This window comes from Oncorhynchus clarkii, chromosome 10 (assembly GCF_045791955.1).
Source record: "Oncorhynchus clarkii lewisi isolate Uvic-CL-2024 chromosome 10, UVic_Ocla_1.0, whole genome shotgun sequence".
In the NCBI taxonomy this organism is placed as follows: Eukaryota; Metazoa; Chordata; class Actinopteri; order Salmoniformes; family Salmonidae; genus Oncorhynchus; species Oncorhynchus clarkii.
Window position 1 is genome coordinate 3,379,901 of NC_092156.1, and position 27,674 is coordinate 3,407,574.

Here is a 27,674-nt window from a genome sequence, read left to right on the forward strand (position 1 = left end):
CGTAGTGCGTGTTCCCTACCTCGTAGAGTGTGTTCTCTACCTCGTAGAGTGTGTTCCCTACCTCGTAAAGTGTGTTCTCTAACTCGTAGTGTGTGTTCTCTACCTCGTAGAGTGTGTTCTCTACCTCGTAGAGCGTGTTCTCTACCTCATAGAGCGTGTTTACCTCGTAGAGCGTGTTCTCTACCTCGTAGAGCGTGTACCCTACCTCGTAGTGTGTGTACCCTACCTCGTAGTGTGAACCCTACCTCGTAGTGTGTGTACCCTACCTCGTAGTGTGTACCCTACCTCGTACTGTGTTCCCTACCTCGTAGAGTGTGTTCTCTACCTCGTAGAGTGTGTTATCTAACTCGTAGTGTGGGTTCCCTACCTCGTAGAGCGTGTTCCCTACCTCGAAGAGCGTGTTACCTACCTCGTAGAGCGTGTTACCTACCTCGTAGAGCGTGTTCCCTACATCGTAGAGCGTGTTCTCTACCTCGTAGAGTGTGTTCTCTACCTCGTAGAGTGTGTCTCGTAGAGTGTGTTCTCTACCTCGTAGAGTGTGTTCCCTACCTCGTAGAGCGTGTTCCCTACCTCGTAGAGTGTGTTCTCTACCTCGTAGAGTGTGTCTCGTAGAGTGTGTTCTCTACCTCGTAGAGTGTGTTCTCTACCTCGTAGAGTGTGTTCTCTACCTCTTAGAGTGTGTTCTCTACCTCGTAGAGTGTGTTACCTACCTCGTAGAGCGTGTTACCTACCTCGTAGAGCGTGTTACCTACCTCGTAGAGTGTGTTACCTACCTCGTAGAGCGTGTTACCTACCTCGTAGAGCGTGTTACCTACCTCGTAGAGCGTGTTACCTACCTCGTAGAGTGTGTTGTAGGTTGTGACGCTGACGGTGTTGGTGTGGATCATCAGCCTCTCTCCCAGCAGGGTGAACAGGCTGTGTGTGTGCATGATCTCCACTTTCCTCCTGTGCACACACACACACACACACGCACACACACACACACACACACACGCACACGCACACACACACAAAACAAATGTCACAGTGAGTAACAAATAATAGCGAAATGATGAACTCATCAGATCCTCAACACACACACACATACCTCCCGTCTGTCTCTGTCAGAGGCCTTTTCACCGCCTGGCCAAGAAAGGAGACAGCTAGAGGTGCTGTCAGTCACCATGGCCACCGGGGGATGAAGGGCGCGATAAATGAGAACAACCAACTGTCCCAGCCAACAGCACGTCACCATGACAACTACCGTACACTCCAAAACACCAGATCATCCAGCAGAGATCTCCTCTACCATCTCCTCCTCTCCTCTCTCCTCTCTCCTCCTCACCTCACCTCACCTCACCTCTCCTCTCCTCTCCTCTCCTCCCATCTCCTCCCATCTCCTCTCCTCTCCCCTCCCCTCCTCTCCTCTCCCATCTCCTCCCCTCTCCTCTCCTCTCCTCTCCTCCCATCTCCTCTCCTCTCCCCTCCCCTCCTCTCCTCTCCTCTCCCCTCTCCTCACCTCACCTCACCTCACCTCACCTCTCCTCTCCTCTCCTCTCCTCTCCTCCCATCTCCTCTCCTCTCCCCTCCCCTCCTCTCCTCTCCCATCTCCTCCCCTCTCCTCTCCTCCCATCTCCTCCCCTCCTCTCCTCTCCCATCTCCTCTCCCCTCCCCTCCCCTCCTCATTCAGACTGTGACAGCATATCATTACATCAGCATATAGTGGGTGACAGAGAGAGAGTTGGATTGGATGAATTAATGAATGGAATGTGGATGACTCTCAACTGACACTTGAGCCACTAGTCAATGAGAATGTTAGGTGACCTATCTATCTATCTAGCCAGCCAGCCAGCCAGCCAGCCAGCCAGCCAGCCAGCCTCACTAGTCAATGAGAATGTTAGGTGACCTATCCAATTCAATTCAAGGGCTTTATTGGCATGGGAAACATATGTTAACATTGCCAAAGCAAGTGAAGTAGATAATAAACAAAAGTGAAATAAACAATTAAAATGAACAGTAAACATTACACATACAGAAGTTCCTAAAGAATAAAGACATTACACATGTCATACTACGTCTATATACAGTGATGTAATAATGTACAAAAGGGAAAATAAATAAACATTCAATGTAATTGGAGAATCCAGTGGGTTCTGGTCGTCTTTAATAGTTGATTCTAAGATCTGTATTTGATCATGTATATGTTTTTGCTCTTTATTCTTTGTTATAGAGCCAAAAAGATTGGAGAAGTGGTTTACCCACACATCTCCATTTTGGATAGATAATTCTTCGTGTTGTTGTTTGTTTAGTGTTTTCCAATTTTCCCAGAAGTGGTTAGAGTCTATGGATTCTTCAATTACATTGAGCTGATTTCTGACATGCTGTTCCTTCTTTTTCCGTAGTGTATTTCTGTATTGTTTTAGTGATTCACCATAGTGAAGGCGTAGACTCAGGTTTTCCGGGTCTCTATGTTTTTGGTTGGACAGGTTTCTCAATTTCTTTCTTAGATTTGTACATTCTTCATCAAACCATTTGTCATTATTGTTAATTTTCTTCGGTTTTCTATTTGAGATGTTTAGGTTTGATAGGGAAGCTGAGAAGTCAAATATACTGTTAAGATTTTCTACTGCCAAGTTTACACCTTCACTATTACAGTGGAACATTTTACCCAGGAAATTGTCTAAAAGGGATTGAATTTGTTGTTGCCTAATTGTTTTTTGGTAGGTTTCCAAACTGCATTCCTTCCATCTATAGTATTTCTTAATGTTACTCAGTTCCTTTGGCTCCGATGCCTCATGATTGAGTATTGCTCTGTTCAGGTAGACTGTAATTTTGCTGTGGTCTGATAGGGGTGTCAGTGGGCTGACTGTGAACGCTCTGAGAGACTCTGGGTTGAGGTCAGTGATAAAGTAGTCTACAGTACTACTGCCAAGAGATGAGCTATAGGTGTATCTGCCATAGGAGTCCCCTCGAAGCCTACCATTGACTATGTGCATACCCAGCATGCAACAGAGCTGCAGGAGTTGTGACCTGTTTTAGTTGGCTATGTAGTCTCCCCCCCCCCCCTCCCCCCTCACACACACAGGACTGTGCTGTGATATCGCGCTATCAGGCGTTGACGTCAGATTTGATGAATAACCCTCCCAGAATACTTTGCTCCTGATCAGGGCTTTACCTCACAGGAAGCATGTTCTGTCACAACGATTATTCTATCAGGATCACATTAACTCAAAACAAACACACAAACTCTCTGGGCCTATATGCTGAGCTCCTTCATGACTGCCCTTAACATGGCCAGCAGGAGACAACCCACACGCATGGGGGCTCCTTCATGACTGGGCAGACAGGAGACAACCCACGCGCATGGCAGACAGGAGACAACCCACGCGCATGGCAGACAGGAGACAACCCTTAACAGGGCAGACAGGAGAAAACCCTTAACAGGGCAGACAGGAGACAACCCTTAACATGGCCAGCAGGAGACAACCCTTAACATGGCAGACAGGAGACAACCCTTAACAGGGCAGACAGGAGACAACCCTTAACATGGCCAGCAGGAGACAACCCTTAACATGGCAGACAGGAGACAACCCTTAACAGGGCAGACAGGAGACAACCCTTATCAGGGCAGACAGGAGACAACCCTTAACAGGGCAGACAGGAGACAACCCTTAACATGGCCAGCAGGAGACAACCCTTAACATGGCAGACAGGAGACAACCCTTATCAGGGCAGACAGGAGACAACCCTTAACAGGGCAGACAGGAGACAACCCTTAACAGGGCAGACAGGAGACAACCCTTATCAGGGCAGACAGGAGACAACCCTTAACAGGGCAGACAGGAGACAACCCTTAACAGGGCAGACAGGAGACAACCCACACGCATGGGGGCTCCTTCATGACTGCCCTTATTCTGACTTCACTAAACGTTTAAGGTTATTTAATGTAGGAGCCAACATGGTATTGTCAATGGCTTATGCTCCGATCAAACACTCACACCTAACCACCCATCCACCCATCCATCCACCCACCCATCCATCCACCCACCCACCCACCCACCCACCCACCCATCCATCCATCCACCCACCCACCCACCCATCCATCTACCCATCCATCCACCCACCCATCCATCCACCCATCCATCCATCCATCCATCTACCCATCCATCCATCCATCCATCCACCCATCCATCCAACCACCCATTCAGGTACTCACTTGTGTCCGAGGTGTTTGAGGAAGTATCCCAGGACTTTGAGAGCCTGGACTCTGATGCTCTCAGTCTTAGAGGCTAGGAGTTTACAGATCACCCTGGAACACAGTCAAGTCAGACAGACACCAGATAGTCAGCCAGACACCATACAGTCAACCAGACACCATACAGTCAGACAGTCAGCCAGACACCATATGGTCAGACAGTCAGGCAGACACCAGACAGTCAGATAATCAGCCAGACACCATACAGTCAGACAGACACCATACAGTCAGACAGTCAAACAGACACCATACAGTCAGCCAGACACCATACAGTCAGCCAGACACCATACAGTCAGCCAGACACCATACAGTCAGCCAGACACCATACAGTCAGCCAGACACCATACAGTCAGCAAGACACCATACAGTCAGACAGACACCATACAGTCAGCCAGACACCATACAGTCAACCAGACACCATTCAGTCAGCCAGACACCATACAGTCAGCCAGACACCAAACAGTCAGCCAGGCACTATACAGTATCATATTATGTTCCTGTATCATATCCTGTATCCTGTATCATATCCTGTATCATATCCTGTTTCTGTATCATATCCTGTATCATATCCTGTTTCTGTATCATATCCTGTATCATATCCTGTATCCTGTATCATATCCTGTGTCTGTGTCATATCCTGTATCATATCCTGTTTCTGTATCATATTATGTTCCTGTGTCATATGATGTATCATATCCTGTATCATATCCTGTTCCTGTATTCTGTATTATAAGCTGTTCCTGTATCATATCCTGTTCCCGTATAATATCATATCCTGTATCATATTCTGTATCATGTATCATATCCTGTTCCTGTATCATATCCTGTTCCTGTATCCTGTATCATATCCAGTTTCTGTATCCTGAATCATATCCTGTTCCTGTATGCTGTATCATATCATGTTCCTGTATCCTGCATCATATCCTGTTCCTGTATCATATCCTGTTCCTGTATCATATCCTGTATCCTGTATCACATCCTGTACCTGTATCATATCCTGTTCCTGTATCATATCCTGTTCCTGTATCATATCCTGTTCCTGTATCCTGTATCATATCATGTTCCTGTATCATATCCTGTTCCTGTATCATATTCTGTTCCTGTATCCTGTATCCTGTATCATATTCTGTTCCTGTATCCTGTATCGTATCCTGTTCCTGTATCATGTATCATATCCTGTATCATATCCTGTTCCTGTTCCTGTATCATATCCTGTTCCTGTATCCTGTATCGTATCCTGTTCCTGTATCATGTATCATATCCTGTATCATATCCTGTTCCTGTTCCTGTATCATATCCTGTTCCTGTATCCTGTATCATATCCTGTCCCTGTTCCTGTATCATATCCTGTTCCTCTATCATATCCTGTTCCTGTATCCTGTATCATATCCTGTTCCTGTATCCTGTATCATATCCTGTATCATATCCTGTTCCTGTATCATGTATCATATTCTGTTCCTGTATCCTGTATCATATCCTGTATCATATCCTGTTCCTGTATCCTGTATCATATCCTGTTCCTGTTCCTGTATCATATCCTGTTCCTGTATCAGATCCTGTTCCTGTATCCTGTATCATATCCTGTTCCTGTTCCTGTATCATATCCTGTTCCTGTATCATATCCTGTTCCTGTATCCTGTATCATATCCTGTTCCTGTATCCTGTATCATATCCTGTTTGGCTGTCCCTCTACCTGTGTGTATGTGGTGTGTGTACATACCGTATGCCATTCCTCTGGTCGAAGGCTGGGATCATGGAGGCTGGGTGTTCTGACATCAGAGCCACCAACAACTGAAGAACATCATGGATATTGTCATCCTGGAGAATATATAAAGAAAGAGAAAGAGAGAGAGAGAGAGAGAGAGAGAGAGAGAGAGAGAGAGAGAGAGAGAGAGAGAGAGAGAGAGAGAGAGAGAGAGAGAGAGAGAGAGAAAGAGAAAGAGAAAGAGAGAGAGAGAGAGAGAGAGAGAGAGAGAGACTATTACAACACTGTATATAGACATAATATAACATGTGTAATGTCTTTATTCTTTAGGAACTTCTGAGTATAATGTTTACTGTTCATTTTTATTGTTTATTTCACTTTTGTTTATTATCTACTTCACTTACTTTGGCGATGTTAACATATGTTTACCATGCCAATAAAGCCCTTAAAGAGAGAGAGAGAGAGAGAGAGAGAGAGAGAGAGAGAAGAGAGAGAGAGAGAGAGAGAGAGAGAGAGAGAGAGAGAGAGAGAGAGAGAGAAGAGAGAGTTGTGTTTACCTCATGCATGGTCAGCAAGTAGTTCAGGATGCTCTGTAGCTCATCTTCCTTCACACCCCGATCCTGGGGAATACAAAGAGACAGAAATTAAATTAATGATGAGAGGAAGAACTAATAGTATAGTGGCGTAGCAGGAAGATTGGAATAGCTGTGAACCAAGCGGTTGTGGAGGTCAAATCCCAGGTGAGGACATGTTAAATACTAATGACTGTATAAATAAACACGCACAATAAAAATAATTGATGTCAACGTGTGTCAAATATGTAAGTTGGATGTTAAAAGCACTGTTTGTGTGACCAGTCATTTTTTTGATAAAATGCTAAAATAGTTGAATGAATATGTGAGACAAGACACTTTTAAAATTTACTGATTTTTTTCTTACGTTTTCTCAACTTGGAGATATATTTATTTGATTTATTATAATATATATATTTATTCATATTTATTAATAATTTATTTGTTCGGGTAACACTTGGACCTAAAAGTTGAGTAAAAAAAAAAAGGCTGTGGAAAAAAAGTTACTTAATAATAATTAGTTGAAACAATTTGATTTGCAGACACCCTACTACAGACCCTGGTTCGAATCCAGGCTGTATCTCGTCCGGCCGTGATTGGGAGTCCCATAGGGCCGTGATTGGTAGTCCCATAGGGCCGTGATTGAGAGTCCCACAGGGCCGTGATTGGGAGTCCCATAGGGCCGTGATTGGGAGTCCCATAGGGCCGTGATTGGGAGTCCCATAGGGCCGTGATTGGGAGTCCCATAGGGCCGTGATTGGGAGTCCCATAGGGCCGTGATTTGGAGTCCCAAAAGGCCGTTATTGGGAGTCCCATAGGGCCGTGATTGGGAGTCCCATAGGGCCGTGATTGGGAGTCCCATAGGGCCGTGATTGGGAGTCCCAAAAGGCCGTGATTGGGAGTCCCACAGGGCCGTGATTGGGAGTCCCACAGGGCCGTGATTGGGAGTCCCATAGGGCCGTGATTGGGAGTCCCATAGGGCCGTGATTGGGAGTCCCATAGGGCCGTGATTGGGAGTCCCATAGGGCCGTGATTGGGAGTCCCACAGGGCCGTGATTGGGAGTCCCATAGGGCCGTGATTGGGAGTCCCACAGGGCCGTGATTGGGAGTCCCACAGGGCCGTGATTGGGAGTCCCACAGGGCCGTGATTGGGAGTCCCACAGGGCCGTGATTGGGAGTCCCACAGGGCCGTGATTGGGAGTCCCACAGGGCCGTGATTGGGAGTCCCATAGGGCCGTGATTGGGAGTCCCACAGGGCCGTGATTGGGAGTCCCATAGGGCCGTGATTGGGAGTCCCACAGGGCCGTGATTGGGAGTCCCACAGGGCCGTGATTGGGAGTCCCACAGGGCCGTGATTGGGAGTCCCACAGGGCCGTGATTGTAAACAAGAACTTGTTTTTACATAAAGGTTCAATAAAAAATAAAGCCCTAGGCATCTCAGAGTGGAAACAATTACATTTATGAAAATGTTGTCACAACCCGTATCACATATGTGTGTTTACTGTTTGCGTTTTTAAAACGCCCGCGGCTACAGAGGACGGAGAGAGAGACATGATTCACCAGAAACAACAATGAAAAAGTCAAAAGGGGGGAAAGAGGGATAAAGTGAAAATGATTTTTAACAGATGAGAGGCGTTGCTTGGCAACCATATTAACCACTTCCTGTCAACAACACACACACACTGTATCGCACACACACACACACACACAAACACAAACACACACACACATACTTTTTAGAGCACTGGTCCATAATACAATTCTTCACACCTCCGATTACCCAGAACCCCCCCAGGGGGCTTGAGACGAACAAACAGAGTAAACAAACCAACAGAGAGAGAGAGGAGGAGAGAGGAGGAGAGAGAGGAGGAGGAGAGAGAGGAGAAGAGAGAGGAGGAGAGAGAGGAGGAGGAGAGAGAGGAGAAGAGAGAGGAGGAGGAGAGAGAGGAGAAGAGAGAGGAGGAGAGAGAGGAGGAGAGAGAGGAGGAGAGAGAGGAGAAGAGAGTGGAGAAGAGAGAGGAGGAGAGAGAGGAGAAGAGAGTGGAGGAGGAGAGAGAGGAGGAGAGAGAGGAGGAGAGAGAGGAGGAGAGAGAGGAGGAGAGAGAGAGGAGGAGAGAGAGGAGAAGAGAGAGGAGGAGAGAGAGGAGGAGGAGAGAGGAGGAGGAGAGAGAGGAGGAGGAGAGGAGGAGGAGAGAGGAGGAGAGAGGAGGAGAAGAGAGAGGAGGAGGAGAGAGAGGAGAAGAGAGAGGAGGAGAGAGAGGAGGAGAGAGAGGAGGAGAGAGAGGAGGAGAGAGAGGAGAAGAGAGTGGAGAAGAGAGAGGAGGAGAGAGAGGAGAAGAGAGTGGAGGAGAAGAGAGAGGAGGAGAGAGAGGAGAAGAGAGAGGAGAAGAGAGTGGAGGAGAGAGAGGAGGAGAGAGAGGAGGAGAGAGAGGAGAAGAGAGAGGAGGAGAGAGGAGAAGAGAGAGGAGAAGAGAGAGGATGAGAGAGAGGAGGAGAGAGAGAAGAGAGAGGATGAGAGAGAGGATGAGAGAGAGGAGGAGAGAGAGGAGGAGGAGAGAGAGGAGAAGAGAGAGGAGGAGAGAGAGGAGAAGAGAGAGGATGAGAGAGAGGAGGAGAGAGAGGAGAAGAGAGAGGAGGAGAGAGAGGAGGAGAGAGAGGAGGAGAGAGAGGAGAAGAGAGAGGAGGAGAGAGAGGAGGAGAGAGAGGAGAAGAGAGAGGAGAAGAGAGAGGAGAAGAGAGAGGAGGAGAGAGAGGAGGAGAGAGAGGAGAAGAGAGAGGAGGAGAGAGAGGAGGAGAGAGAGGAGAAGAGAGAGGAGGAGAGAGAGGAGAAGAGAGAGGATGAGAGAGAGGAGGAGAGAGAGGAGAAGAGAGAGGATGAGAGAGAGGAGAAGAGAGAGGATGAGAGAGAGGAGGAGAGAGAGGAGGAGGAGAGAGAGGAGAAGAGAGAGGAGGAGAGAGAGGAGAAGAGAGAGGAGAAGAGAGAGGAGAAGAGAGAGGATGAGAGAGAGGAGGAGAGAGAGGAGGAGAGAGAGGAGGAGAGAGAGGAGAAGAGAGAGGAGAAGAGAGAGGAGGAGAGAGAGGAGGAGAGAGAGGAGAAGAGAGAGGAGGAGAGAGAGGAGAAGAGAGAGGAGAAGAGAGAGGAGAAGAGAGAGGAGGAGAGAGGAGAAGAGAGAGGAGGAGAGAGAGGAGGAGAGAGTGGAGAAGAGAGAGGAGGAGAGAGAGGAGGAGGAGAGAGAGGAGAAGAGAGAGGAGGAGAGAGAGGAGAAGAGAGAGGAGAAGAGAGAGGAGAAGAGAGAGGAGAAGAGAGAGGAGGAGAGAGGAGAAGAGAGAGGATGAGAGAGAGGAGGAGAGAGAGTGGGAGAGAGAGAGAGAGAGAGAGAGAGAGATAGTAGGAGATAGAGGAGGAGAGAGGAGAAGAGAGAGGAGGATAGAGAGGAGGAGAGAAAGTGGGAGAGAGAGAGAGAGGAGGAGAGAGAGGAGGAGAAGAGAGAGGAGGAGAGAGAGAGAGAGGAGGAGAGAGAGGAGGAGGGAGAGGAAAGAGAGAGGAGAAGAGAGAGGAGGAGAGAGAGGAGGAGAGAGGAGAAGAGAGCGGAGGAGAGAGCAGAGGAGAGAGAGTGGGAGAGAGAGAGAGAGAGAGAGAGACAGAGAGAGAGAGAGAGAGTGGGAGAGAAGAGAGAGGAGGAGAGAGAGGAGGAGAGAGAGGAGAAGAGAGAGGAGAAGAGAGAGAAGAGAGAGAAGAGAGAGGAGGAGAGAGAGGAGGAGAGAGAGGGGGAGAGAGTGGAGAGAAGAGAGGATTAGAGAGGAGGAGTGACATGAAAAATATTATGTCTTCATCACAGAGCTTTATGGTGCCCAAGAACAGAACTACGTATCGGAAAGGTCAATGATAACATTGGACAATGGATCAGATCCTCTGTATGGACCACCACCCAGGACAACGGATCAGATCCTCTGTATGGACCACCACTCAGGACAGCGGATCGGATCCTCTGTATGGACCACCACCCAGGACAACGGATCGGATCCTCTGTATGGACCACCACCCAGGACAACGGATCAGATCCTCTGTATGGACCACCACCCAGGACAACGGATCGGATCCTCTGTATGGACCACCACCCAGGACAACGGATCGGATCCTCTGTATGGACCACCACCGAGGACAACGGATCGGATCCTCTGTATGGACCACCACCCAGGACAACGGATCGGATCCTCTGTATGGACCACCACCCAGGACAACGGATCGGATCCTCTGTATGGACCACCACCCAGGACAACGGATCGGATCCTCTGTATGGACCACCACCCAGGACAACGGATCGGATCCTCTGTATGGACCACCACCCAGGACAACGGATCGGATCCTCTGTATGGACCACCACCCAGGACAACGGATCGGATCCTCTGTATGGACCACCACCCAGGACAACGGATCGGATCCTCTGTATGGACCACCACCCAGGACAACGGATCGGATCCTCTGTATGGACCACCACCCAGGACAACGGATCGGATCCTCTGTATGGACCACCACCCAGGACAACGGATCGGATCCTCTGTATGGACCACCACCCAGGACAACGGATCGGATCCTCTGTTTGGTCCACCACCCAGGACAACGGATCGGATCCTCTGTATGGACCACCACCCAGGACAACGGATCGGATCCTCTGTATGGACCACCACCCAGGACAACGGATCGGATCCTCTGTATGGACCACCACCCAGGACAACGGATCGGATCCTCTGTTTGGACCACCACCCAGGACAACGGATCGGATCCTCTGTATGGACCACCACCCAGGACAACGGATCGGATCCTCTGTATGGACCACCACCCAGGACAACGGATCGGATCCTCTGTATGGACCACCACCCAGGACAACGGATCGGATCCTCTGTATGGACCACCACCCAGGACAACGGATTGGATCCTCTGTATGGACCACCACCCAGGACAACGGATCGGATCCTCTGTATGGACCACCACCCAGGACAACGGATCGGATCCTCTGTATGGACCACCACCCAGGACAACGGATCGGATCCTCTGTTTGGACCACCACCCAGGACAACGGATCGGATCCTCTGTATGGACCACCACCCAGGACAACGGATCGGATCCTCTGTATGGACCACCACCCAGGACAACGGATCGGATCCTCTGTATGGACCACCACCCAGGACAACGGATCGGATCCTCTGTATGGACCACCACCCAGGACAACGGATTGGATCCTCTGTATGGACCACCACCCAGGACAACGGATCGGATCCTCTGTATGGACCACCACCCAGGACAACGGATCGGATCCTCTGTATGGACCACCACCCAGGACAACGGATCGGATCCTCTGTATGGACCACCACCCAGGACAACGGATCGGATCCTCTGTATGGACCACCACCCAGGACAACGGATCGGATCCTCTGTATGGACCACCACCCAGGACAACGGATCAGATCCTCTGTATGGACCACCACCCAGGACAACGGATCGGATCCCAGCCGGAGACCCAAAACAACAGGGCCGCAGAAGGGGCTGATGGAGCGGCCTTCTGGTCAGGCTTCAAAGACGGGCTCATCGCTCAACGCTCCAGAGTATACTACTCTCCAATGTCCAGTCTCTTGACAACAAGGTAGACGAAAAATCGAGCAAGGGTTGCCTTGCAGAGAGACATCAGAGATCGGTTCAGCCACTGTGCTTCTCCAAGCATCGCGCCGACAGAGATAATCACCTCTCTGGGAAGAGGAAGGGCTGGCAATTCTACCTACCAAGAGAATTCTCGTCAATTATAGTCACAGCATTCCCCCTCAAACAGACACCAAGACAGCCCTCAAGGAACTTCACTGGACTCTATGTAAACTGGAAACTACACTGCTCAAAAAAATATAGGGAACACTAAAATAACACATCCTAGATCTGAATGAATGAAATATTCATATTAAATACTTTTTTCTTTACATAGTTGAATGTGCTGACAACAAAATCACACAAATTATCAATGGAAATCAAATTTATCAACCCATGGAGGTCTGGATTTGGAGTCACACTCAAAATTAAAGTGGAAAACCACACTACAGGCTGATCCAACTTTGATGTAATGTCCTTAAAACAAGTCAAAATGAGGCTCAGCAGTGTGTGTGGCCTCCACGTGCCTGTATGACCTCCCTACAACGCCTGGGCATGCTCCTGATGAGGTGGCGGATGGTCTCCTGAGGGATCTCCTCCCAGACCTGGACTAAAGCATCCGCCAACTCCTGGACAGTCTGTGGTGCAATCCAATGGTGGATGGAGCAAGACATGATGTCCCAGATGATCTCAATTGGATACAGGTCTGGGGAACGGGCGGGCCAGTCCATAGCATCAATACCTTCCTCTTGCAAGAACTGCTGACACACTCCAGCCACATGAGGTCTAGCATTGTCTTGAATTAGGAGGAACCCAGGGCCAACCGCACCAGCATATGGTCTCACAAGGGGTCTGAGGATCTCATCTCGGTACCTAATGGCAGTCAGGCTACCTCTGGCGAGCACATGGAGGGCTGTGCGGCCCCCCAAAGAAATGCCACCCCACACCATGACTGACCCACCGCCAAACCGGTCATGCTGGAGGATGTTGCAGGCAACAGAACGTTCTCCACGGAGTGGAGAGTAGACGTTCCCAGTATAGACGGTGTGTGTTGGACGTTCTCAGTATAGACGGTGCGTGTTCTCAGAGTAGACGGTGTGTGTTCTCAGAGTAGACGGTGTGTGTTGGACGTTCTCAGTATAGACGGTGTGTGTTCTCAGAGTAGACGGTGTGTTCTCAGAGTAGACGGTGTGTGTTGGATGTTCTCAGAGTAGACGGTGTGTGTTGGACATTCTCAGTATAGACGGTGTGTGTTGGACATTCTCAGTGTAGACGGTGTGTGTTGGATGTTCTCAGAGTGGACGGTGTGTGTTCTCAGAGTAGACGGTGTGTGTTGGACGTTCTCAGAGTGGACGGTGTGTGTTCTCAGAGTAGACGGTGTGTGTTCTCTGAGTAGACGGTGAGTGTTCTCTGAGTAGACGGTGTGTGTTGGACGTTCTCAGTGTAGACGGTGTGTGCTGGACGTTCTCAGTGTAGACGGTGTGTGTTGGATGTTCTCAGTGTAGATGGTGTGTGTTGGATGTTCTCAGAGTAGACGGTGTGTGTTCTCAGAGTAGACTGTGTGTGTTCTCAGAGTAGACGGTGTGTGTTCTCAGTGTAGACGGTGTGTGTTCTCAGAGTAGACGGTGTGTGTTCTCAGAGTAGACGGTGTGTGTTCTCAGAGTAGATGGTGTGTGTTCTCTGAGTAGACGGTGTGTGTTGGACGTTCTCAGTGTAGACGGTGTGTGTTGGACGTTCTCAGTGTAGACGGTGTGTGTTGGATGTACTCATTGTAGATGGTGTGTGTTGGATGTTCTCAGAGCAGACGGTGTGTGTTCTCAGAGTAGACGGTGTGTGTTCTCAGAGTAGACAGTGTGTGTTCTCAGTGTAGACGGTGTGTGTTCTCAGTGTAGACGGTGTGTGTTCTCAGAGTAGATGGTGTGTGTTCTCTGAGTAGACGGTGTGTGTTGGACGTTCTCAGAGTAGACGGTGTGTGTTCTCAGAGTAGATGGTGTGTGTTCTCAGAGTAGATGGTGTGTGTTCTCAGAGTAGACGGTGTGTGTTGGACGTTCTCAGAGTAGACGGTGTGTGTTCTCAGTGTAGACGGTGTGTGTTCTCAGAGTAGATGGTGTGTGTTCTCTGAGGAGACAGTGTGTGTTCTCAGAGTAGACGGTGTGTGTTGGACGTTCTCAGAGTAGACGGTGTGTGTTCTCAGAGTAGACGGTGTGTGTTGGATGTTCTCAGAGTAGACGGTGTGTGTTCTCAGAGTAGACGGTGTGTGTTGGACGTTCCCAGTATAGACGGTGTGTGTTGGACGTTCTCAGTATAGACGGTGCGTGTTCTCAGAGTAGACGGTGTGTGTTCTCAGTGTAGACGGTGTGTGTTGGACGTTCTCAGTATAGACGGTGTGTGTTCTCAGAGTAGACGGTGTGTGTTCTCAGAGTAGACGGTGTGTGTTGGATGTTCTCAGAGTAGACGGTGTGTGTTGGACATTCTCAGTATAGACGGTGTGTGTTGGACATTCTCAGTGTAGACGGTGTGTGTTGGATGTTCTCAGAGTGGACGGTGTGTGTTCTCAGAGTAGACGGTGTGTGTTGGACGTTCTTAGAGTGGACGGTGTGTGTTCTCAGAGTAGACGGTGTGTGTTGGATGTTCTCAGAGTAGACGGTGTGTGTTGGATGTTCTCAGAGTAGACGGTGTGTGTTCTCAGAGTAGACGGTGTGTGTTGGACGTTCTCAGTGTAGACGGTGTGTGTTGGATGTTCTCAGAGTAGACGGTGTGTGTTCTCAGTATAGACGGTGTGTGTTGGACGTTCTCAGAGTAGACGTTGTGTGTTCTCAGTGTAGACGGTGTGTGTTCTCAGAGTAGACGGTGTGTGTTCTCAGAGTAGATGGTGTGTGTTCTCTGAGTAGACGGTGTGTGTTGGACGTTCTCAGTGTAGACGGTGTGTGTTGGACGTTCTCAGTGTAGACGGTGTGTGTTGGATGTTCTCAGTGTAGATGGTGTGTGTTGGATGTTCTCAGAGTAGACGGTGTGTGTTCTCAGAGTAGACGGTGTGTGTTCTCAGAGTAGACGGTGTGTGTTGGACGTTCTCAGAGTAGACGGTGTGTGTTCTCAGAGTAGATGGTGTGTGTTCTCAGAGTAGATGGTGTGTGTTCTCAGAGTAGACGGTGTGTGTTGGACGTTCTCAGAGTAGACGGTGTGTGTTCTAAGAGTAGACGGTGTGTGTTGGATGTTCTCAGAGTAGACGGTGTGTGTTCTCAGAGTAGAAGGTGTGTGTTCTCAGAGTAGACGGTGTGTGTTCTCAGAGTAGACGGTGTGTGTTCTCAGAGTAGACGGTGTGTGTTCTCAGAGTAGACGGTGTGTGTTGGATGTTCTCAGAGTAGACGGTGTGTGTTCTCAGTGTAGATGGTGTGTGTTGGATGTTCTTAGAGTAGATGGTGTGTGTTGGATATTCTCAGTGTAGACGTTGTGTGTTCTCAGTGTAGACGGTGTGTGTTGGACGTTCTCAGTGTAGACGGTGTGTGTTGGACGTTCTCAGTGTAGACGGTGTGTGTTGGATGTTCTCAGTGTAGATGGTGTGTGTTGGATGTTCTCAGAGTAGACGGTGTGTGTTCTCAGAGTAGACGGTGTGTGTTGGACGTTCTCAGTGTAGACGGTGTGTGTTGGACGTTCTCAGTGTAGACGGTGTGTGTTGGATGTTCTCAGTGTAGATGGTGTGTGTTGGATGTTCTCAGAGTAGACGGTGTGTGTTCTCAGAGTAGACGGTGTGTGTTCTCAGAGTAGACGGTGTGTGTTCTCAGAGTAGACGGTGTGTGTTCTCAGTGTAGACGGTGTGTGTTCTCAGAGTAGATGGTGTGTGTTCTCTGAGTAGACGGTGTGTGTTGGACGTTCTCAGAGTAGACGGTGTGTGTTCTCAGAGTAGATGGTGTGTGTTCTCAGAGTAGACGGTGTGTGTTGGACGTTCTCAGAGTAGACGGTGTGTGTTCGCAGAGTAGACGGTGTGTGTTGGATGTTCTCAGAGTAGACGGTGTGTGTTCTCAGAGTAGACGGTGTGTGTTCTCAGAGTAGACGGTGTGTGTTCTCAGAGTAGACGGTGTGTGTTGGATGTTCTCAGAGTAGATGGTGTGTGTTCTCAGAGTAGACGGTGTGTGTTCTCAGAGTAGACGGTGTGTGTTCTCAGAGTAGATGGTGTGTGTTCTCAGAGTAGACGGTGTGTGTTGGACGTTCTCAGAGTAGACGGTGTGTGTTCTCAGAGTAGACGGTGTGTGTTGGATGTTCTCAGAGTAGACGGTGTGTGTTCTCAGAGTAGACGGTGTGTGTTGGATGTTCTCAGAGTAGACGGTGTGTGTTCTCAGTGTAGACGGTGTGTGTTGGATGTTCTTAGAGTAGACGGTGTGTGTTGGACGTTCTCAGTGTAGACGGTGTGTGTTGGACGTTCTCAGTGTAGACGGTGTGTGTTGGATGTTCTCATTGTAGATGGTGTGTGTTGGATGTTCTCAGAGTAGACGGTTTGTGTTCTCAGAGTAGATGGTGTGTGTTCTCAGAGTAGATGGTGTGTGTTCTCAGAGTAGACGGTGTGTGTTGGACGTTCTCAGAGTAGACGGTGTGTGTTCTCAGAGTAGACGGTGTGTGTTGGATGTTCTCAGAGTAGACGGTGTGTGTTGGATGTTCTCAGAGTAGACGGTGTGTGTTGGATGTTCTCAGAGTAGACGGTGTGTGTTCTCAGAGTAGACGGTGTGTGTTGGACGTTCTCAGAGTAGACGGTGTGTGTTCTCAGAGTAGACGGTGTGTGTTGGATGTTCTCAGAGTAGACGGTGTGTGTTCTCAGTGTAGACGGTGTGTGTTGGATGTTCTTAGAGTAGATGGTGTGTGTTGGATGTTCTCAGTGTAGACGTTGTGTGTTCTCAGTGTAGACGGTGTGTGTTCTCAGAGTAGACGGTGTGTGTTCTCAGAGTAGACGGTGTGTGTTCTCAGAGTAGATGGTGTGTGTTCTCTGAGTAGACGGTGTGTGTTGGACGTTCTCAGTGTAGACGGTGTGTGTTGGACGTTCTCAGTGTAGACGGTGTGTGTTGGATGTACTCATTGTAGATGGTGTGTGTTGGATGTTCTCAGAGTAGACGGTGTGTGTTCTCAGAGTAGACGGTGTGTGTTCTCAGAGTAGACGGTGTGTGTTCTCAGTGTAGACGGTGTGTGTTCTCAGAGTAGATGGTGTGTGTTCTCTGAGTAGACGGTGTGTGTTCCCTGAGTAGACGGTGTGTGTTGGACGTTCTCAGAGTAGACGGTGTGTGTTCTCAGAGTAGACGGTGTGTGTTGGATGTTCTCAGAGTAGACGGTGTGTGTTCTCAGAGTAGACGGTGTGTGTTGGACGTTCCCAGTATAGACGGTGTGTGTTGGACGTTCTCAGTATAGACGGTGCGTGTTCTCAGAGTAGACGGTGTGTGTTCTCAGAGTAGACGGTGTGTGTTGGATGTTCTCAGAGTAGATGGTGTGTGTTCTCTGAGTAGACGGTGTGTGTTGGACGTTCTCAGTGTAGACGGTGTGTGTTGGATGTACTCATTGTAGATGGTGTGTGTTGGATGTTCTCAGAGTAGACGGTGTGTGTTCTCAGAGTAGACGGTGTGTGTTCTCAGAGTAGACGGTGTGTGTTCTCAGAGTAGACGGTGTGTGTTCTCAGTGTAGACGGTGTGTGTTCTCAGAGTAGATGGTGTGTGTTCTCTGAGTAGACGGTGTGTGTTCTCAGAGTAGACGGTGTGTGTTGGACGTTCTCAAAGTAGACGGTGTGTGTTCTCAGAGTAGACGGTGTGTGTTGGATGTTCTCAGAGTAGGCGGTGTGTGTTCTCAGAGTAGACGGTGTGTGTTGGACGTTCCCAGTATAGACGGTGTGTGTTGGACGTTCTCAGTATAGACGGTGCGTGTTCTCAGAGTAGACGGTGTGTGTTCTCAGAATAGACGGTGTGTGTTGGACGTTCTCAGTATAGACGGTGTGTGTTCTCAGAGTAGACGGTGTGTGTTCTCAGAGTAGACGGTGTGTGTTGGATGTTCTCAGAGTAGACGGTGTGTGTTGGACATTCTCAGTATAGACGGTGTGTGTTGGACATTCTCAGTGTAGACGGTGTGTGTTGGATGTTCTCAGAGTGGACGGTGTGTGTTCTCAGAGTAGACGGTGTGTGTTGGACGTTCTTAGAGTGGACGGTGTGTGTTCTCAGAGTAGACAGTGTGTGTTGGATGTTCTCAGAGTAGACGGTGTGTGTTGGATGTTCTCAGAGTAGACGGTGTGTGTTCTCAGAGTAGACGGTGTGTGTTGGACGTTCTCAGTGTAGACGGTGTGTGTTGGATGTTCTCAGAGTAGACGGTGTGTGTTCTCAGTATAGACGGTGTGTGTTGGACGTTCTCAGAGTAGACGTTGTGTGTTCTCAGTGTAGACGGTGTGTGTTCTCAGAGTAGACGGTGTGTGTTCTCAGAGTAGACGGTGTGTGTTCTCAGAGTAGATGGTGTGTGTTCTCTGAGTAGACGGTGTGTGTTGGACGTTCTCAGTGTAGACGGTGTGTGTTGGACGTTCTCAGTGTAGACGGTGTGTGTTGGATGTTCTCAGTGTAGATGGTGTGTGTTGGATGTTCTCAGAGTAGACAGTGTGTGTTCTCAGAGTAGACGGTGTGTGTTCTCAGAGTAGACGGTGTGTGTTGGACGTTCTCAGAGTAGACGGTGTGTGTTCTCAGAGTAGATGGTGTGTGTTCTCAGAGTAGATGGTGTGTGTTCTCAGAGTAGACGGTGTGTGTTGGACGTTCTCAGAGTAGACGGTGTGTGTTCTCAGAGTAGACGGTGTGTGTTGGATGTTCTCAGAGTAGACGGTGTGTGTTCTCAGAGTAGAAGGTGTGTGTTCTCAGAGTAGACGGTGTGTGTTCTCAGAGTAGATGGTGTGTGTTCTCAGAGTAGACGGTGTGTGTTGGACGTTCTCAGAGTAGACGGTGTGTGTTCTCAGAGTAGACGGTGTGTGTTGGATGTTCTCAGAGTAGACGGTGTGTGTTCTCAGAGTAGAAGGTGTGTGTTCTCAGAGTAGACGGTGTGTGTTCTCAGAGTAGACGGTGTGTGTTCTCAGAGTAGACGGTGTGTGTTCTCAGAGTAGACGGTGTGTGTTGGATGTTCTCAGAGTAGACGGTGTGTGTTCTCAGTGTAGATGGTGTGTGTTGGATGTTCTTAGAGTAGATGGTGTGTGTTGGATATTCTCAGTGTAGACGTTGTGTGTTCTCAGTGTAGACGGTGTGTGTTGGACGTTCTCAGTGTAGACGGTGTGTGTTGGACGTTCTCAGTGTAGACGGTGTGTGTTGGATGTTCTCAGTGTAGATGGTGTGTGTTGGATGTTCTCAGAGTAGACGGTGTGTGTTCTCAGAGTAGACGGTGTGTGTTCTCAGAGTAGACGGTGTGTGTTCTCAGAGTAGACGGTGTGTGTTCTCAGTGTAGACGGTGTGTGTTCTCAGAGTAGATGGTGTGTGTTCTCAGAGTAGACGGTGTGTGTTCTCAGTGTAGACGGTGTGTGTTCTCAGAGTAGATGGTGTGTGTTCTCAGAGTAGACGGTGTGTGTTCTCAGAGTAGACGGTGTGTGTTCTCAGAGTAGACGGTTTGTGTTCTCAGAGTAGATGGTGTGTGTTCTCAGAGTAGATGGTGTGTGTTCTCAGAGTAGACGGTGTGTGTTGGACGTTCTCAGAGTAGACGGTGTGTGTTCTCAGAGTAGACGGTGTGTGTTGGATGTTCTCAGAGTAGACGGTGTGTGTTGGATGTTCTGAGAGTAGACGGTGTGTGTTGGATGTTCTCAGAGTAGACGGTGTGTGTTCTCAGAGTAGACGGTGTGTGTTGGACGTTCTCAGAGTAGACGGTGTGTGTTCTCAGAGTAGACGGTGTGTGTTGGATGTTCTCAGAGTAGACGGTGTGTGTTCTCAGTGTAGACGGTGTGTGTTGGATGTTCTTAGAGTAGATGGTGTGTGTTGGATGTTCTCAGTGTAGACGTTGTGTGTTCTCAGTGTAGACGGTGTGTGTTCTCAGAGTAGACGGTGTGTGTTCTCAGAGTAGACGGTGTGTGTTCTCAGAGTAGATGGTGTGTGTTCTCTGAGTAGACGGTGTGTGTTGGACGTTCTCAGTGTAGACGGTGTGTGTTGGACGTTCTCAGTGTAGACGGTGTGTGTTGGATGTACTCATTGTAGATGGTGTGTGTTGGATGTTCTCAGAGTAGACGGTGTGTGTTCTCAGAGTAGACGGTGTGTGTTCTCAGAGTAGATGGTGTGTGTTCTCTGAGTAGACGGTGTGTGTTGGACGTTCTCAGTGTAGACGGTGTGTGTTGGACGTTCTCAGTGTAGACGGTGTGTGTTGGATGTTCTCAGTGTAGATGGTGTGTGTTGGATGTTCTCAGAGTAGACAGTGTGTGTTCTCAGAGTAGACGGTGTGTGTTCTCAGAGTAGACGGTGTGTGTTGGACGTTCTCAGAGTAGACGGTGTGTGTTCTCAGAGTAGATGGTGTGTGTTCTCAGAGTAGATGGTGTGTGTTCTCAGAGTAGACGGTGTGTGTTGGACGTTCTCAGAGTAGACGGTGTGTGTTCTCAGAGTAGACGGTGTGTGTTGGATGTTCTCAGAGTAGACGGTGTGTGTTCTCAGAGTAGAAGGTGTGTGTTCTCAGAGTAGACGGTGTGTGTTCTCAGAGTAGACGGTGTCTGTTCTCAGAGTAGACGGTGTGTGTTCTCAGAGTAGACGGTGTGTGTTGGATGTTCTCAGAGTAGACGGTGTGTGTTCTCAGTGTAGATGGTGTGTGTTGGATGTTCTTAGAGTAGATGGTGTGTGTTGGATATTCTCAGTGTAGACGTTGTGTGTTCTCAGTGTAGACGGTGTGTGTTGGACGTTTTCAGTGTAGACGGTGTGTGTTGGACGTTCTCAGTGTAGACGGTGTGTGTTGGATGTTCTCAGTGTAGATGGTGTGTGTTGGATGTTCTCAGAGTAGACGGTGTGTGTTCTCAGAGTAGACGGTGTGTGTTCTCAGAGTAGACGGTGTGTGTTCTCAGAGTAGACGGTGTGTGTTCTCAGTGTAGACGGTGTGTGTTCTCAGAGTAGATGGTGTGTGTTCTCAGAGTAGACGGTGTGTGTTCTCAGAGTAGACGGTGTGTGTTCTCAGAGTAGACGGTTTGTGTTCTCAGAGTAGATGGTGTGTGTTCTCAGAGTAGATGGTGTGTGTTCTCAGAGTAGACGGTGTGTGTTGGACGTTCTCAGAGTAGACGGTGTGTGTTCTCAGAGTAGACGGTGTGTGTTGGATGTTCTCAGAGTAGACGGTGTGTGTTGGATGTTCTGAGAGTAGACGGTGTGTGTTGGATGTTCTCAGAGTAGACGGTGTGTGTTCTCAGAGTAGACGGTGTGTGTTGGACGTTCTCAGAGTAGACGGTGTGTGTTCTCAGAGTAGACGGTGTGTGTTGGATGTTCTCAGAGTAGACGGTGTGTGTTCTCAGTGTAGACGGTGTGTGTTGGATGTTCTTAGAGTAGATGGTGTGTGTTGGATGTTCTCAGTGTAGACGTTGTGTGTTCTCAGTGTAGACGGTGTGTGTTCTCAGAGTAGACGGTGTGTGTTCTCAGAGTAGACGGTGTGTGTTCTCAGAGTAGATGGTGTGTGTTCTCTGAGTAGACGGTGTGTGTTGGACGTTCTCAGTGTAGACGGTGTGTGTTGGACGTTCTCAGTGTAGACGGTGTGTGTTGGATGTACTCATTGTAGATGGTGTGTGTTGGATGTTCTCAGAGTAGACGGTGTGTGTTCTCAGAGTAGACAGTGTGTGTTCTCAGAGTAGACAGTGTGTGTTCTCAGAGTAGACGGTGTGTGTTCTCAGTGTAGACGGTGTGTGTTCTCAGAGTAGATGGTGTGTGTTCTCTGAGTAGACGGTGTGTGTTCTCAGAGTAGACGGTGTGTGTTGGACGTTCTCAGAGTAGACGGTGTGTGTTCTCAGAGTAGACGGTGTGTGTTGGACGTTCCCAGTATAGACGGTGTGTGTTGGACGTTCTCAGTATAGACGGTGCGTGTTCTCAGAGTAGACGGTGTGTGTTCTCAGAGTAGACGGTGTGTGTTGGACGTTCTTAGAGTGGACGGTGTGTGTTCTCAGAGTAGACGGTGTGTGTTGGATGTTCTCAGAGTAGACGGTGTGTGTTGGATGTTCTCAGAGTAGACGGTGTGTGTTCACAGAGTAGACGGTGTGTGTTGGACGTTCTCAGTGTAGACGGTGTGTGTTGGATGTTCTCAGAGTAGACGGTGTGTGTTCTCAGTATAGACGGTGTGTGTTGGACGTTCTCAGAGTAGACGTTGTGTGTTCTCAGTGTAGACGGTGTGTGTTCTCAGAGTAGACGGTGTGTGTTCTCAGAGTAGACGGTGTGTGTTCTCAGAGTAGATGGTGTGTGTTCTCTGAGTAGACGGTGTGTTGGACGTTCTCAGTGTAGACGGTGTGTGTTGGACGTTCTCCGTGTAGACGGTGTGTGTTGGATGTTCTCAGTGTAGATGGTGTGTGTTGGATGTTCTCAGAGTAGACGGTGTGTGTTCTCAGAGTAGACGGTGTGTGTTCTCAGAGTAGACGGTGTGTGTTGGACGTTCTCACAGTAGACGGTGTGTGTTCTCAGAGTAGATGGTGTGTGTTCTCAGAGTAGATGGTGTGTGTTCTCAGAGTAGACGGTGTGTGTTGGACGTTCTCAGAGTAGACGGTGTGTGTTCTCAGAGTAGACGGTGTGTGTTGGATGTTCTCAGAGTAGACGGTGTGTGTTCTCAGAGTAGAAGGTGTGTGTTCTCAGAGTAGACGGTGTGTGTTCTCAGAGTAGACGGTGTGTGTTCTCAGAGTAGACGGTGTGTGTTCTCAGAGTAGACGGTGTGTGTTGGATGTTCTCAGAGTAGACGGTGTGTGTTCTCAGTGTAGATGGTGTGTGTTGGATGTTCTTAGAGTAGATGGTGTGTGTTGGATATTCTCAGTGTAGACGTTGTGTGTTCTCAGTGTAGACGGTGTGTGTTGGACGTTCTCAGTGTAGACGGTGTGTGTTGGACGTTCTCAGTGTAGACGGTGTGTGTTGGATGTTCTCAGTGTAGATGGTGTGTGTTGGATGTTCTCAGAGTAGACGGTGTGTGTTCTCAGAGTAGACAGTGTGTGTTCTCAGAGTAGACGGTGTGTGTTCTCAGAGTAGACGGTGTGTGTTCTCAGTGTAGACGGTGTGTGTTCTCAGAGTAGATGGTGTGTGTTCTCTGAGTAGACGGTGTGTGTTGGACGTTCTCAGAGTAGACGGTGTGTGTTCTCAGAGTAGATGGTGTGTGTTCTCAGAGTAGACGGTGTGTGTTGGACGTTCTCAGAGTAGACAGTGTGTGTTCGCAGAGTAGACGGTGTGTGTTGGATGTTCTCAGAGTAGACGGTGTGTGTTCTCAGAGTAGACGGTGTGTGTTCTCAGAGTAGACGGTGTGTGTTGGATGTTCTCAGAGTAGACGGTGTGTGTTCTCAGAGTAGACGGTGTGTGTTCTCAGAGTAGACGGTGTGTGTTCTCAGAGTAGATGGTGTGTGTTCTCAGAGTAGACGGTGTGTGTTGGACGTTCTCAGAGTAGACGGTGTGTGTTCTCAGAGTAGACGGTGTGTGTTGGATGTTCTCAGAGTAGACGGTGTGTGTTCTCAGTGTAGACGGTGTGTGTTGGATGTTCTTAGAGTAGATGGTGTGTGTTGGATGTTCTCAGTGTAGACGTTGTGTGTTCTCAGTGTAGACGGTGTGTGTTCTCAGAGTAGACGGTGTGTGTTCTCAGAGTAGACGGTGTGTGTTCTCAGAGTAGATGGTGTGTGTTCTCTGAGTAGACGGTGTGTGTTGGACGTTCTCAGTGTAGACGGTGTGTGTTGGACGTTCTCAGTGTAGACGGTGTGTGTTGGATGTTCTCATTGTAGATGGTGTGTGTTGGATGTTCTCAGAGTAGACGGTGTGTGTTCTCAGTGTAGACGGTGTGTGTTCTCAGAGTAGATGGTGTGTGTTCTCAGAGTAGATGGTGTGTGTTCTCAGAGTAGACGGTGTGTGTTGGACGTTCTCAGAGTAGACGGTGTGTGTTCTCAGAGTAGACGGTGTGTGTTCTCAGAGTAGACGGTGTGTGTTCTCAGAGTAGACGGTGTGTGTTGGATGTTCTCAGAGTAGACGGTGTGTGTTCTCAGAGTAGACGGTGTGTGTTCTCAGAGTAGACGGTGTGTGTTCTCAGAGTAGACGGTGTGTGTTCTCAGAGTAGACGGTGTGTGTTGGATGTTCTCAGAGTAGACGGTGTGTGTTCTCAGAGTAGACGGTGTGTGTTCTCAGAGTAGACGGTGTGTGTTCTCAGAGTAGACGGTGTGTGTTCTCAGAGTAGACGGTGTGTGTTCTCAGATTAGACGGTGTGTGTTCTCAGAGTAGACGGTGTGTGTTCTCAGAGTAGACGGTGTGTGTTCTCAGAGTAGACGGTGTGTGTTCTCAGAGTAGACGGTGTGTGTTCTCAGAGTAGACGGTGTGTGTTCTCAGTGTAGACGGTGTGTGTTCTCAGAGTAGACGGTGTGTGTTCTCAGAGTAGACGGTGTGTGTTCTCAGAGTAGACGGTGTGTGTTGGACGTTCTCAGAGTAGACGGTGTGTGTTGGATGTTCTCAGAGTAGACGGTGTGTGTTGGACGTTCTCAGAGTAGACGGTGTGTGTTGGATGTTCTCAGAGTAAACGGTGTGTGTTGGATGTTCTCAGAGTAGCCGGTGTGTGTTCTCAGAGTAGACGGTGTGTGTTGGATGTTCTCAGAGTAGACGGTGTGTGTTCTCAGAGTAGTTTTCAATGCTTTCAGACAATGTGATTAACTGCTGGAAAAAAACTTAGCCCATTAAAATTGACAAAAAAGTTAACTTGAGTTAACTGAATAAACTGTGACATCCCTAATAAAAATATATATAGTTCAGTACCTTGAGTATGAGTTGTTTGAGGAACTACTGGACGAAGTAGTTATGGTGTGTTGTATGTAGTATGTAGTATTTAGTATGTAAAACATTCATGGTACCTTGAGTATGAGTTGTTTGAGGAACAGCAGAATGAAGGCTCTGAGAGAGACGATCTCCTTCTGGGACGGCCTAGGTCCATCTGCACACAGACAACATTAAAACAACGTTAATATATCACCAACGGAATTTAAATTAATGTTAATTCAACGTTAGAAAAACGGTAATATATATATTTTTTTTTTTAAAACATTCAGTCATTTCATCAACACACAGAAAACATCAACACAACATTTCATTCAGGTCCACACGGGATCTAGGAAAGAACACAAGTACCCGTCTGTGTGTGACGTCTGTCTGTCTGTCTGTCTGTGTGTGAAGTCTGTCTGTCTGTCTGTCTGTGAGGTCTGTCTGTCTGTCTGTCTGTGACGTCTGTCTGTCTGTGACGTCTGTCTGTCTGTGACGTCTGTCTGTGACGTCTGTCTGTCTGTGACGTCTGTCTGTCTGTCTGTCTGTGACGTCTGTCTGTCTGTGACGTCTGTCTGTGACGTCTGTCTGTGACGTCTGTCTGTCTGTGACATCTGTCTGTGACGTCCGTCTGTCTGTCTGTCTGTGACGTCTGTCTGTCTGTGACGTCTGTCTGTGACGTCTGTCTGTCTGTCTGTGCGTGCGTGCATGCGTACGTACCCAGTCCTTTAGGTGTGATGCCGCTGCTCTCCAGTGGGTTGCTGACCCAGTAGTAGTACTTCAGCGTGTGCATCAGCTGCAGCACGGTACCAACGCGACGGATGGTGCTGTAGATGGTCGACGTCCCAATGAACTCCGCAGACAGGTAGGTGTACAGGGACAACTGGACCTGGAAGGAGAAACACGTAACACACATACAGGAAGGGAAAAAGAGGGAGAGAGAGAGAGACACAGCAACTATCAACTGAAGGTGTTGTCCTCTACCCTCCTCTCCTCTCCTATCCTCTACCCTCCTCTCCTCTCTTGTCCTCCTCTCCTCTCTTGTCCTCTACCCTCCTCTCCTCTCATGTCCTCTACCCTCCTCTCCTCTCATGTCCTCTACCCTCCTCTCCTCTCATATCCTCTACCCTCCTCTCCTCTCTTGTCCTCTACCCTCCTCTCCTCTCATGTCCTCTACCCTCCTCTCCTCTCTTGTCCTCCTCTCCTCTACCCTCCTCTCCTCTCCTCTCCTCTCATGTCCTCTACCCTCCTCTCCTCTCATGCCCTCCTCTCATGTCCTCTACCCTCCTCTCATGTCCTCTACCCTCCTCTCATGTCCTCTACCCTCCTCTCATGTCCTCTACATTCCTCTCATGTCCTCTACCCTCCTCTCATGTCCTCTACCCTCCCCTCCTGTCCTCTACCCTCCCCTCCTGTCCTCTACCCTCCCCTCCTGTCCTCTACCCTCCTCTCATGTCCTCTACCCTCCTCTCATGTCCTCTACCCTCCTCTCATGTCCTCTACCCTCCCCTCCTGTCCTCTACCCTCCTCTCATGTCCTCTACCCTCCCCTCCTGTCCTCTACCCTCATCTCCTGTCCTCTACCCTCATCTCCTGTCCTCTACCCTCCTCTTATGTCCTCTACCCTCCTCTCATGTCCTCTACCCTCCTCTCATGTCCTCTACCCTCCTCTCATGTCCTCTACCCTCCTCTCATGTCCTCTACCCTCCTCTCATGTCCTCTACCCTCCTCTCATGTCCTCTACCCTCCTCTCATGCCCTCTACCCTCCTCTCATGTCTTCAGGATCGAGGGAAAGGTGAACGGAACAAAGTACAGAGAGATCCTTGACCTGCTCCAGAGCGCTCAGGACCTCAGACTGGGGCAAAGGTTAACTTTCCAACAGGACAACAACCCTAAGCACACTACCAAGACAATGCAGGAGTGGCTTCACGACTAGTCTCTGAATGTCCTTGAGTGGCCAGTGCCCGGACATCAACCCAATCGAACTTCTCTGGATAGACCTGATAGCTGTGCAGCGATGCTCCTCATCCAACCTGACAGAGTTTGAGAGGATCTGCAGAGAAAAATGGGAGAAACTCCCCAAATACAGGTGTGCCAAGCTTGTAGCATCATACCCAAGAAGACTCAAGGCTGTAATCGCTGCCAAAGGTGCTTCAACAAAGTATTGAGTAAAGGGTCTGAATACTTATGTAAATGTGATATTTCAGTTTTTTGTTTTTAATACATTTGCAAAAATGTATTCAAATCTGTTTTTGTTTTGTCATTATGGGGTATTGTGATGTCATTATGGGGTATTGTGATGTCAGAATGGGGTATTGTGATGTTATTATGGGGTATTGTGATGTTATTATGGGGTATTGTGATGTCAGAATGGGGTATTATGATGTTATTATGGGGTATTGTGATGTTATTATGGGGTATTGTGATGTTATTATGGGGTATTGTGATGTTATTATGGGGTATTGTGATGTCAGTATGGGGTATTGTGATGTTATTATGAGGTATTGTGATGTTATTATGGGGTATTGTGATGTTATTATGGGGGGTATTGTGATGTTATTATGGGGTATTGTGATGTTATTATGGGGGGTATTGTGATGTTATTATGGGG

General features: G+C 48.8%; 1 protein-coding gene across 1 annotated transcript in view; it reads right to left on the reverse strand.

The window, feature by feature from the left end:
- Positions 1–27,674, reverse strand: part of LOC139417919 (neurobeachin-like) — a 278,963-nt gene that overhangs the window by 118,980 nt on the left and 132,309 nt on the right. The window contains exons 15-20 of the mRNA XM_071166910.1: positions 25,784–25,952; positions 25,159–25,238; positions 6,497–6,559; positions 5,955–6,052; positions 4,196–4,288; positions 837–945 (exon numbers count right to left, since the gene is read on the reverse strand). Of these exons, the coding sequence (XP_071023011.1) occupies positions 837–945; positions 4,196–4,288; positions 5,955–6,052; positions 6,497–6,559; positions 25,159–25,238; positions 25,784–25,952 (612 nt within the window). The remainder of the gene's footprint in view (positions 1–836; positions 946–4,195; positions 4,289–5,954; positions 6,053–6,496; positions 6,560–25,158; positions 25,239–25,783; positions 25,953–27,674) is intronic.